This window comes from Micrasema longulum, unplaced genomic scaffold (assembly GCF_059751315.1).
Source record: "Micrasema longulum isolate JH-2025_06_02 unplaced genomic scaffold, ASM5975131v1 h1tg000142l, whole genome shotgun sequence".
NCBI classification, from domain to species: Eukaryota; Metazoa; Arthropoda; class Insecta; order Trichoptera; family Brachycentridae; genus Micrasema; species Micrasema longulum.
Window position 1 is genome coordinate 932,152 of NW_028277348.1, and position 13,784 is coordinate 945,935.

Below are 13,784 nucleotides of genomic sequence, written 5' to 3' on the forward strand. Positions count from 1 at the left end.
ATACCTACATAACGAATAACATTTGAAACATTTTCTGAAATTTGAATACTTAAACAATCTAAATTGCGACTTTAGATATCGAAATTAGAATAAATATACAAACAAACAAATCATAACGCCGTTTCCCCGTAAGGGTAGGAAGAGAGGATTGACTGACATATAACTCTGTATCTGTATACAAATCTCGCTTCCTCTACATTCATACATCTTCTCATGCACGCACGGCAATTATTCCGACTTTTGACATGTCCATCTTCAAGTGTTTGTTGAATTTGGTATGCCATGTTTTTCTCGGTCTTCCTCTATTTCTGCATCCATCAATATTCGCATCGTAAATCTTTTTAGGCGTTCTTTAGCTGTCCATTCGCTCTACATGTCCAAATCAACGCAGAGCTCTTTTCTTGATTTTGTCGATAATTCTTATCTCAGCCTTACATAATGTACGTATCTCGACATCTCTACATCAGATCTATCGCGCATAGTTTTACCAGACATTCGCTTGGGAGATCGCATTTCGACAGCATTTAGCCTACTTTCATCCCTGTTTTTCCAAGTCCATGGCTAATTTTGTCTATAAATAAATAAATATACGTAAAGACAAGTATAAATGCTTGAACTGTATGTTTTTAGTCCACAAATTTAAGAATTTCGAAGTGATTATGTAATTTAATAAACTGCAAGGCTGATCTGGATTCGCAAATAACCGAAAGCTCTGCCACTCTAAGTTCCGTAATTAGGGCAGATAAACAGAATCCAATGACCTTTGGGATTACAAAGTACAGGACTTCGAACAATGGCTAGAAGCACTCCATCATGAGAGTGGCAGTAAACGTGAATCGCTGCAGGGGAGATCACAATATCCGAATAAGTTCCGTTCGTTTCCAAAAAATCTGGCGTAACGAATGAAAGCGCCCAATAATTTGTAATTATGCCTTTGTCGGCACATTTTATATAAGGACTGGTCTGCGGACGGTGTTGGGGATATAATTGCTCCGTGAATTAAGTAATAACACATTCATATATTCTGCGTACGCAGTGGATTATAATAACATTCACAATATAGCAACGCCTAAAATATTTAACATTTTAATTTGTTTTACTAGAAAAAATATTACAGTTAATTTTACAGATGCTCAGTTATCTTTCTAAAATAATATATTTTTTAATGTAAAAGGAAATATTTTTAAAGTGTAGTAGAAAGTATATAATTTTAGGTTTAGAATTCGCGATTTTGCCATGTTCCTACGCCTAAGATCTACTTACAAATTAGGACCCTTTTAAATTATATTTATACTGCTTATCTGTTACCTTTCAAGCATTTGATTATTTAGTCCTGTATGCTATTAAGTTTAATTATTTTTTAAGCGCTCTTCAGGTTTTAAAAAAAAAACACCGCTATAAAAATTAGGCAATTATTTAAATATCCTATATGTGCAATATACATATTACATATATTTAATCAAATATTTTGCTAATATCGTTTAATAACGTTCTGAATACATCAGACTTTATTAGATTCATATCATAAAATGTTTCCACAATGTTTGTAGTATTATGTTTTGAATGTTGAAGTGTATATTATCTAACCTTCATGGACCAACAATTGATATTAGAAACTTTATTACATCTTTAATTTTAAGCATACTAATTCAATTACAATGCAAACGCATGAATGTAACTAATAAAATCATACATTATTTATAAAGCGCGCTTGATATTTAAAACAAAATTTATACTATCAATTATTTTTAATTAGAATGCATGCGCTAGAGACAAAATTAATAAATATAGTGATAAAAAATATTAGCTTCTAGAACCTCTGTGATTAACGTTATTTGTCACATTGTTATTCGTATATTATATTGTTTTTGAGACTCACCTTTAATGTTTTAATTTATAGTTACTCTAAATTACCCACACCTGAAGACCTGAGCATTGTACGCAAAACAATACTCAGCAAGAACAATTCACCATTAACACGGTATAGGTTCACAATGATATTGAACGTAATTACTAGTTTACTGTACCAGAAACATTAATGTCACTATCGACATTGACATTAATTTGTGGTTTAGGTAGCGTGCTGTATATTCAATCATTTCTACAATAATTATTTGCATGTACATCAAATTTTCGGCGTTACTCGTGTAAGGCCGCGAAAAATTATGCAATTATAAATAAAATCAAAACAATTACTTTACAATATTTTTTACACAATGACATAAATTTAAAAAATGCTTACTTTTCCTGCAATAGTATAAAAAACAAAGTGGTAAAATTGGTACACATTTTTTTTCAATGTATAAACCTTATTTGAATTCATTAATTAATACAAGTTAATAATCCTAAAATAGTATTAACATATTACAACAGAGATGAAGAACATTTAAGAGAAGGTAATATAGAAGTCTAGGCATCTACAGGGCTTATGACCTGTCAATGGCTGGTTTAAGTGGCCATTTTACACACTGTGTAACATTCACCATTCTGCCCATATTTGAACATCTATATTCCTTTAATTCTTTCATCTGTTGATGTTTGTGAAGTTAAAGAGCTGAAACCTTTATTTATGCGGGTGAGATTCATCTAATTGAATTATTTCACCTACATACCAGGCAATGCCTGAAAATGTTATTTTTTCAATTTCTATACTTCTTCATGGACCAGGTGGATTTATCAACAATATTTTGAGTTTGTCCAAATTTTCGTAGACAAGAACTGGATTCAGCTCCCTGGGGAGCTGTTTATCTTAATATATTACAACAGATATGAAGAACATTTAAGATAAGATAATATAGGTGTAAAGTGGCCACTTAAACCAGCCATTGACAGGTCATAAGCCTTGTAGATGCCTAGACTTCTATATTACCCTTTCTTAAATGTTATTCATCTCTGTTGTAATATGTTAATATAAACAGCTCCTAAGGGAGTTGAATCCAGTCCTTGTCTACGAAAATTTAGACAAACTCAAAATATTGTTGATCCTAAAATAGGTAGTCTCTGTAAGTACAAAAAAATCCAATTTAACAAATTTCACTAATATCTTCATTAAATTTCCACCTAGTGAAACTTAGTAATATAATCCAATATTGTTTTAATATATTCCCCAAGTTTTACTGACATAAAGTTTTGTAAATCGCTCTATTTTATCATATATTTTATGAATTCTTTACCAGCCTTTAAGGTAAAACAGAATTAAATTCTTTTAGTTATTTCAGATAACTTCTTGATTGATGAAAAAATATTGCCTTTAACTTAAATACATGTAGAGATGATCCTTGATAATTTTATTAACATTTTAAATATAACTATGTTCAGTTACAAAACATTGAAAAAAGATTATTCTACCTCGTTGGCGTAGTTCAATGAAGAATCCAAATAAACGATATAATAATATATATTATACTGAATGTAAACTGTTATTTATGGCTGCACTTTACATTCTTATCTTTTAAATTCCTGAATTCAAGTTAAAAGATTTAATGAAAGCTTTGACCATAACAAAATGACATTGAATAATATTTTACGCACGTGGGAAGGTTTACGTTTTCCTCTGTTTGTATGTAGAAATAAAAAAATGCCAATCGTGAAAGTATAGTGAAGTAGAATCTAACTCAGCTTATGAGAATTAATTTTTAGGTACCTACTTCGTTTTAAACATTCGTAATTAATTTAACAACTTTAGTACGACAAATAAACATAATATATAATTATTGGTAAGGTAAGGATTAATCTATAATAAAATTTTACTGGATTTCATTCTGTATTTATTTATTGATTTACAAGAGTATATAATGTGACGCGTTTCGTCTCAATGGGACATAATTTCAGCATTCGCAGAATATTTTTAATTTATTTTATTCTAATAAACGGCACTTATTGCCTTTTACGTATTAAGTTTAAAATACGTTATTAAATATACATACAAGCAAGAAAAGTGAATAAGTCATATACAGCATTTAAAAATAAACTAATACATAAAAATAAAAAAATTAAACTTTTAATTATTTTATTACTGGTAGTATAATATTGAGTGAAAAAATAATGAAATTACCTTTGATGGAAGTCGTCCAGTGATGACATCCCCTCTTCAGTACAGTGTGTATTCCTTCGGGTTCACTAGCAATTCCCTTCCTTCGCATCGACATGGGAAATATTTCTTTCACGGCACAAAATAAAAGTAACAAATATTTGGTGAATAACCAATAAATTATCTACACAACAACTGTTTAAGGAACCAAACTAAAAATAAAACGCGCTGAGGTCTGCGGTTGGAAATCACAACTTTTTCTTTTGGCGCTTTTTCTGCCTTTGGAAAATAAAACAAAAACCCGCGAAAGAGCTTCCGAAATCAGGAATCCCCGCCACACAACATACCGCTGTTGCGGTCCGCACGCGATTGAGTTGTGTTCCGAAGATGACAGCTTCAATCTATGCCCCTTCCAAGACGTAGCGTTCAAACTTTTCGTCATTAGACGCTGACCACCGTCTCTCTTTTCCTTACTATTGTTTATAGTTCCGTCTACTTCCCTCGTTCAGGTTTCGGGTGAAGCCCCTCTCGCTCCGATTCGACAAGAACCTCACGCGTGTCTTCCGTCTCTCTCTCTTGTAACTACAAGAACAACCTTCATTTTTTATTTCCTTTTTTTTGTTTATTTTCATTAGTCCCCTTGGCGTTTGAAGCGGGGGCGTTTCATTTAAGCTCCGTCTCGTTTCCTCTGCAGCTTTTGTGGATGAAGCTTTGAAAGTTGTTCGCTCTCTCGGAAATAACAAATGTTTTTGATTGCGCGCGGGTTGTTGCGCATCTTTCATGGAAGGAAATGGAGAATCTCGGACCATGAAGAGATCTGGGACTTTAGTAGTTGGTACATTGTTGCCAGACAAACATCTGCTGGCCTTTCATACTTCCATCGGCAATAATAGCTGAATAGGGATCTCATACATCGATCCATTCATTGAGCAAACATACAAACTTATTCGAAAATCCAGAAAAACAGACGAAAAATTTATGTTTAAATAAATCTAAACTATTAACAAAATCATTTATTATCTGGTTCTAAAATATGGCATTTTTTGGGCTTATGTATTTAAAAATAAATAGGTGGTTAAGTATGTATTATATTATATTTAAGCGATTAGCATGCTGATGAAACAATATTATATATGTATAACCACATGATTAAACTGATTTATCTTAAAATTAAAATAGTACAACTTTTGTTTATAACCACTTATTTTTTAACTACAACAACAACAACAAACCATCACGCCGTTTCCCCCTAAGGGTAGGCAGAAAGGATAGAACGCCACATCACTATATCTTTGCATACAGATCTCGCTTCCTCTACATTCGTACATCTTCTCATGCACGCGCGCCGATTATTCCGACTTTTGACATGTCCATCTTCAAGTATTTGTTGGATTTGGTCATGCCATGTCTTTCTCGGTCTTCCCCTATTTCTGCATCCAAATATTTAACTAAATTTTATTAAATATTTGTATGCAACCACTTACCGACTTTCCTATGTCTACCGGTTACGAGACATACCCCTCTCTTCGCCAGGACACCAATTAAACCAACATGTAAAACCTTCACCATAGCTGTTAGAAATTAAAATAAATATCAAGGGATGTAATTTTATACTTTTCAGACCTTTAAAGATGATAAAATAACTTTTTTTTTTTTACCGACAGGTTTTGAAGCTAAACAAGCTTTCTTATAGAAGTATACTTGACTTTAATTGCCGTAAAAGATCCAAATTTAAATTAAAACCCGTTTCAATATTAAATTGCCGTAACATTGTTGCATTGTCGTACCTACATTATAACTAAAATAACCCTTCACATACTATCTGTATTGAAAAATAAGGGCACCATAAACACTGCAAAAGCACAATCTCCAAACCTAACGATAGGGCTGCATTGAAGTTTTCCTCTGCCTGAATCAAATGCTGACTTAATGGCAGATTTTCTTTTACATATATTTTTCCATAACACAAGACCAAATATATATAATGGATCCATTTCATGAAATTATTTCAATGTTGTGGTCAGTATTATTTGCTAGAAGCAAAGCTCATATTTAATCTCTGGACATTTTAACCAATGCAAATCTCGGAGTTGTTGTTCTGAGTGTAGGTAAATTGTACATTTTTTATTAGAATAATTCCTTTATTTAGAATTTGATATTTTTTTAGCCGTTCAAATCCCGTCTAGGTGTTTTTCACGAATTACCAGAATAAATAAATAAACAACTGCTTATCACTTTATTTGCGGAACGTGGCTAAGAACAGAATGACAAATTTACCCACAAAATATAATCTGAATACCACAGGTAGATAAATAAAACCAAAACGCACGCTTGCCTATATTCTGCTTGTTTATATTCTGTAACATTGAGACATATTTTCCTTGTCCAAACATAACTAGTCACCCCGTATTTACTAAACAAGTTACAGTCTTGTTAGCCACTAACATGAGAATTTGGTGACAAATTAGGAAACCAGTGCCCCTCCATTATTTTATTATTTTATTATGGAACTAATACATATCACTAACAAAACAACCACAGATATGTACGAGTTCATACATTAAAAAAATTAAGTAAATATAGTATATACCCACACATTTTTTATATTTTTATATATAATTCCTCTGTACGTGTGATGTCACTGAACGTCTCTTAAACGGCTTAACCGATTTACGTGCGGTTTTCAGCAAAATGTAGATCTTTGCGCTGCGCGTGTTTGTAGATATTGAAAATTTCAATCGAATCGGTAAAAAAAAAGTTAGAAGAATAGTTTTTTTTTCATTGAACTCCCAGAGTTGCATTCGACGAGAATGCACATACAAAAAAATTGAAGGATGTTATTTTTTTGTGTTTAAAAAAGTTTGTTTTTGAATATTTACAAACAACATTCGCTTTTTATAGATCCCAATCAGATTATTTCCTTATAATTTCTTCCCATTTATTTCTTTTTATTGGATTTTTGGTAATACTAAAATAATATTAAATGACATTCAATACATTTTTGAAAATCACATTCATGAATAAAGTGCACCCCTGTTGGCGAGAAGAGCCGTGTTTCGAAAAGAATTCTATATTAGAAAATTTATTATTTTATTATTCGGAATTCAACCATAAACAAGTACCTAGGTACATAAATTCAATATCTGAATATTAATATTTTTTAGTTCTGAAATTCAATCATAAACAAGTACCTAAATACCTACTTATCTATATTTTTTTTAATCCAAGCTAATATCAGGCAAGCCAACGTTTGGACAGGACAACGTCTGTCGGGTCCACTAGTACTTAAAATAAAATATTATCTGGCAGGTTTAGAATAATAAAATACGATGAGAATGTTAATCTACGACCGGTAAATAAGTTTGTTTATATTATGGAACGAATGGATGACGAAATAATGCAAAACACGGCAAGATATGGCAAAAAATATGGCAAAATAAAATTGTTCGTAACTTTGGACGAGGACGGCTAAGAATGACCTCATCAGATAAATTCTTATCATCTCAATAGCAGACTCAATCGAAGGGCACATATGATAATATAAATGAATGTGGAATAAGTGAGGATATACGCATGTGACGTTGCATCCTCTCTGCCTACCCTTACGGAGAAATAACATTATGGTTGTAGTGGTAGTAGTAATATGAAATATTGCTCCTAAAAACGTTAGTATAGAAAGCGCTCGCCAATTTAATGTGGTCAAACTTTAGGTGAGTCATCCTTTATAATATTGTCTTTTTTAAGCTAATATTCATTCCCTATCCGAGCACAGAGCACTGCATTGGGACACCAACCACAGCGTATCTTTATCATTTTTGTTACAAGAAGGTAAGATGATCAGAACGTTAGTCCGGGGACTATGAAATATTATAGTGTAAAAACACAATTTTAGATACATAAATATTTCATGTCAACATTGACATTTAATTAAATTCGTCGTGTAATTTTAATTTTTAGATTTGTATATGTTTTGCACCACAACAAGCCAGGAGGCCGTGGTACAGTGGTAAATTACAGCACAGATCTCCCAGGTTTGAGAAAAATCACACTTCTTTTTTAAGATCTTACCGGGAATTGAACCCGAAACCCTCCATGCTTGAGGCAAGTATCTAAGGTATTTCATCGCGGGCTACCATTTAAAAATTATTTTTTATTAAATGCATTTTTTATTTAAAAAACCTTCAATAAAAAAATTCCCAAAAAATATGCGTAGATGCAATAATAGGCTAGACTTAACAAAAATGAGTCCGAGTAATAAGACTTTAAGGTTCGTGTTTGGCTAGTGACTCACTGACGTTAACAAATTAACACATTACAAAATACCATAAAAAAGAGACAACTTAGATTAATTCAAAACAACAAAGAAAGTGAAAAAACTATTATTTTTTTTGTCTCTTATATTTTTTTGTAATATTTTATTTATTTTATATAAAAAGGAGTAGTTAAAATTCCAATCTATCAATATAATATTATATGTAAAATTTAGGGATTTTATTCATGGTTTTAATACTTTGTATCATAATGATTAACTATGGAATGTTATCAAGAAATATTGACGAAAAATCGACACTAAGTGTGCATTGCTAAATCTAAGGTACACATTTATAATTCGTATATTTGATCGTAGTGTTTTCACACTTACCTATAGATTACGCCTGTGCAGATAAACCCGCGCTGTGCGAGGAGGTATCCTGAAAAACACTTGACCCATCCTTGTTTTATGATTGATTATTATAAATTACATGCTGATAATTAAATTAAAGGTAATACTCGTATTAGAATATTCAATTTTTAAATCTCGTCACGGACATCCCGAGGGAATCGCTTGCAAGTTAAAGAGGAAGTTCAGTGTTTTTTTAATGTATTCTTATTTGTTAATATACTATTTATTGTTCTTTTCCCAGAATTCTAAATAATTATAACACGTTTTTTACTGAAATCGATATATTTCCTCGCTTTAAACAAATTTAAAGAAACTGCTAGAACCCTAATTGAAAATAATCATTATAATTTAATCTAACTGTGCCTACCTAATATTTTATTTTTTTGTACTCTTTAGTATTGTAATTAATTCATTTGTTTGAAAGACGAAAGGAGAAAGAGCTGATCTGGGGTTACTCCGTATGGATCCACCGGCGAAAGGATTTTTAAATCCGAGTAAACAAAAAACTTTTCCTTTTATTTTTTTATTATTGTTATATTTATTTATTTTTACGTGTGGAATGATGCGGAGCGGCGTTTTAAAGGAGCGCCTTTTTTTACATTGTAATTAGTAATGTATAGAAAACTATCATTGGCCTATAATTTTGGTTTATTTATAATGTTTTTTTTTGTTGTTATAATAGCCGTTGTTTTCTTTTAATAAATAAAATAAAAATAAATTAAACTAAGCAAAAAAAAAAAAAAAATAAGTATCGTGTTATCAGAGCTATGATTTTTTAAAGTTTTGTATTTCTGAAATTACTCCGCATGTGACGTCTCAAGTTTTTGGCCGGTTCTGCCGATTAGCCCGTTGACGGTAAGTAAACCGGAAATCTTCCATAACTCTCTTATCATTGGTTGATTCATGTGAACTAGTGACGTCGTCCAAAGTAGTTCGTTTTCATTAAAATATTTATCAATATTTTTTTCGTAAATTTTCAAGAAACTTTACCGCATAATTGAATGCTCCAATTTTTACAGCGCGTGAGAAAACATTTTTTGTGTGCAATTCCCTGAGGGCTGAAGTTCCTGATCGTTAAAATAAAATAAATAAATATCCGAATATGAAACAAACTATTAAAAGAAAAACAAACAGTTATTTTAATAGTTTAGTAGTTTTCCAAGTGGTTTTCTATTTTTTGGGAATAGTAAAAATAAAAATAACTACCCGTATTGTAACATTTTTGTTTGTTTAGGTCGTTGCAGTCCGCTACCGTAAATACATATTTGAACAAGGTTTTGTTTATTGTGTATTTAGATTGTTTATTCATCCTCATGCGTCTTCAAGCAGCGGTTATAACGAGTTAATCAAATATAAACATGTTGGTAGTTAGTACTTCGTACGCTAGCAGACTAAAGTCAATCCTTGGTTGTAATTTTTTATCATGACAATTGTACCCGTGTCCGTTCTGTATACTCGCAGGTGCCTACTAGAGATAGGCGTTTCGGTTATTTAAAAGGAGTAGCAGTAACAGTTACTGTTTCCCAAATCAAACAGTTTCGTGAAATGGTTTTTAAATTACAGTTTAAAGCAGCGCAACATGGGCAAAAATGGTACAAAGCAGCTATTATAACTATGGATACCTTATATAGCGCCATTTTCGTAATATAATACCTGAAGGGCGCCTTACATAGTGATTATATAGATAAATAAATTTAATTGAAGTTTTTAAATTTGTAATTTAATTAAAACAATTTATTTTGTTATCACATGCTACGGATTTTTTCAAATGATTTAGAGAACAAGTGGGTTTTAAGTTTTTTCCGAAATATCACATCACTCTCACAGCCTCGCACTTCTGCTGGGAGATCATTTCATGCTTTAGGGTCTGCGACCGCAAATGCGCGTTCAGTGAATTTAATGCGCTGTTTTCGTAGAGGTATAATTTGTATTCCACCCTCTGTGGAAAACGTAGCTAGTGTAAATCCTGAAGTGGTGGAGTGATATGACTGAACTTAGAGATTACGAAAATAAGTCTCGCAGCATTTAATACAGACTGTAGGCGAGTAATTTTTTAGCCAAAACAGTTTTACGTAACGAAAAAGTAGTCATCATAATATAAGAAACTGTTCTAATTAAAATACTGAATGAAATGTTTATTTATATAACTTAAATAAAAAATAGGCAATACTGTATTTTTTATTTTATTATAAACCAACAATATTTTGAGTTTGTCCAAATTTTTGTAGACAAGGACTGGATTCAACTCCCTGGGGAGATGTTAACATATTACCACAGAGATGAAGAACATTTTAGAGAAGGCAATATAGAAGTCTAGGCATCTACAGGGCTTATGACCTGTCGTTGGCTGGTTTAAATGGCCACTTTACACACCCGCATAAATAAAGGTTACAGCTCTTTAACTTTACAAACAGATGAAAGCATTGAAGGAATATAGATGTTCAAATATGGGCAGAATGGTGAATGTTACCAGTGAATATAAACCAGCCAATGACAGGTCTTAAGCCCTGTAGATGCCTAGACTTGTATAATACCTTCTTTAAAATGTTCTTCATCTCTGTTGTAGTATGTTGATTATTATAAACCTTTATTTTACGATAAAACATTAGTTTCCTAACGGAACGAAGTGCATTTCAAGCCGAAGTCACGTCCACCAAAAACCTGAATTATGGGGACTCAAATGACTAATTATTTTTGTATTTCTGGTTTTTGCTTCAAATTCGTCTTACGTTTTTGTATTTTTTAAAAAATAATTTTTACAATTGATTTCCTCTTCTCTGTATATTAATTGTTGTTTGGTATCGTAATGAAGGACAATGACATTGAGGGGAGTCTAGAGGAATGGGGAGAGTGCGTGAGACTCTGCCCCCTACCCTCTTCCTCCCTTATTAATCAGTAGAGAGTCGGTGTTTGTTATGCTCTCCTGAATAAACTTTCCTCTATGCGCATTTTCACAATATATTTTTACACTACAATACTGTATTGATCCTTGACTGGCACCGGAAGCGTAAGACTGATCACTTTACTTTAGTGGAATAGATGGTCGAAGTACGCTCCATTTGATATACCAATGCAGTGCCCTATGCACGATTTTATGGGGGATGATGATGACAATTTTGTGTAATTTAGAAACATTAGTTAAACTTTTTTTTTTATATTTATTTTTTCTATACAGATACTTTTTTTTTATTTCATCTTTTCCTTCATTTTTTACTGTTTTTTCTTTTTACTACGTATTTTGCTATGTTAAAAAAAAAATGTTAGCTTTACTCATTTTTTTTTACTATGTCTTTTACTATGTTCCTTACTGTGTACTTTGTTTTTACTACGTATTTTAATGGGTTTTTTTAACATGTTTTTTACTATATCTTTTACTATGTTTCTTCCTACGTATTTTACTGGGTTTTTTTACTATATTATTTATTTTTTTACTACGTGTTTCACTTTATTTTTTACTTTATTTTCACTGTGTCTACTACTTTTATTATTATTTCCATAAATTGATAACAGCTTTTTATAATTTTATTTAACTGTCTTAGAACGGGGTTAAATAATCAAAGCAACTTTGATAAATGTATAATGTTATGTTCATAATATGATAGTAGTGATTCGGATACCTATTAACTTCTAACTTAACTCTTAAGGATAAATAATAAAAGTATTTGAATTCGTTCAATTTTATATGCCAAATTCTATAAATAATAAGACTAATTAAACGTTTCTTTTTACTTTTAGCCTACAATTTTATGTGATATTTACGTTTAATTTAGACAGTAATAATATTTTATTGTCACATAACTCTTTAATACTGATTCTAAACATCTCACATTATATACTTTTTTGCGGGGTAAGTTTTTTTTTGTCGTTTCAAGAAAGCGTATATTTAGAGCCAAAATCACTCGCAAACAAGTGAACGCGTGTATTTTTTTTGTAATGTGATAATAAATAAATCAATTGATTTACACCTATAATTTTATTTGAGAGAATATTGTACTTTTTTTGCATAAGATTCATTGAATCTCTTATAAAAGTAAATAAAAACATAACTATACAATACAATTCAACAATCAGTAAATTAAACCTAGCAAACGAATATTTTTATTTTTTTCGAAAAACACAATTTAAATCAACAAACAAAAATCAATAAACACAAATCTAATGTCAAGCTGTCGTGTCCTACAAATATTCTTCGACTCTATAGTAGCTCTTTCCAAACAGCCTGTGGTTGACAAAATCTTAAAATTTAAAATCTCAACGAACTGGTACCGGTCCGCGGACCAGTGGTTGGGATACGCTGGTGTAAAATATGTCTATGCCCACTCCCTAAGCCATGTCCACAAATTTTCTTTCGGCCTCTGTTTCGGCAGCAAACTTCTGTGCGTCCTCCCGCGTCAGGTCTGCGTCTCTTAGTTCATACATGATCTGCTGAACCGTCAAAACTGAACTTTTAAGACAACGAGAACCGGATAGATGCCATTTAGAGTGGGCAAGCGTGGCAAAGGGTTTTGGAAGGAATCCGCAGTATATTGTAGACCCGTCATAGTCCCAGCCAACCATATCTGCCACCGCTTGGTGACGAACTATTACTGCATTATTTGTTCAAAAAATCCGTTAAGATATATTAGTTTTCAAAATATTGATTTGTATTACATGAACCGGTCGGCGGAGTCAGGGTCCTTGGAGATTTGAGGATAAAATATGACACAACTTGACTCCCATTTACTGGCACGGTCATTTATATTTTTGGACAACCATTTTAAAAAATGCAGTTGTGAAATTTGGTAAACAAACATAAATAATTGAGGACACACGGCAAGAATTGGCTTAACGAATAAATAACAAATTTTACAAGAGAGCAAAAGGAAAAATGAAAACCTTATTTGTGTGACTCTGGGCTCATGTATTTAGTAAAATCAGTTTTGATTTAATATAAAATATATATTTACATACAATAGCAGAAAAAATAAATAATAATGCCTATTTTCTATTTTGAAAAAACTTCTTTTATGAACTGACAAAAACGAGCTGGTTGCAGCAATCGTCGCATTATAATGTTTTTTTGCCATCCATTTATTTATAAGTTAAGGAGCC

The 13,784-nt window shown here is 31.7% G+C and overlaps 1 protein-coding gene across 1 annotated transcript in view; it reads right to left on the bottom strand.

Moving 5' to 3' along the window:
• LOC148284168 (growth arrest-specific protein 1-like) overlaps positions 1 to 4,403 on the bottom strand; it is a 56,706-nt gene extending 52,303 nt beyond the window's left edge. The window contains exon 1 of the mRNA XM_088242542.1: positions 4,055 to 4,403. Within this exon, the coding sequence (XP_088098668.1) occupies positions 4,055 to 4,148 (94 nt within the window). The 5' untranslated portion in view covers positions 4,149 to 4,403. The remainder of the gene's footprint in view (positions 1 to 4,054) is intronic.
• Between the last annotated feature and the right edge of the window lie 9,381 nt (positions 4,404 to 13,784).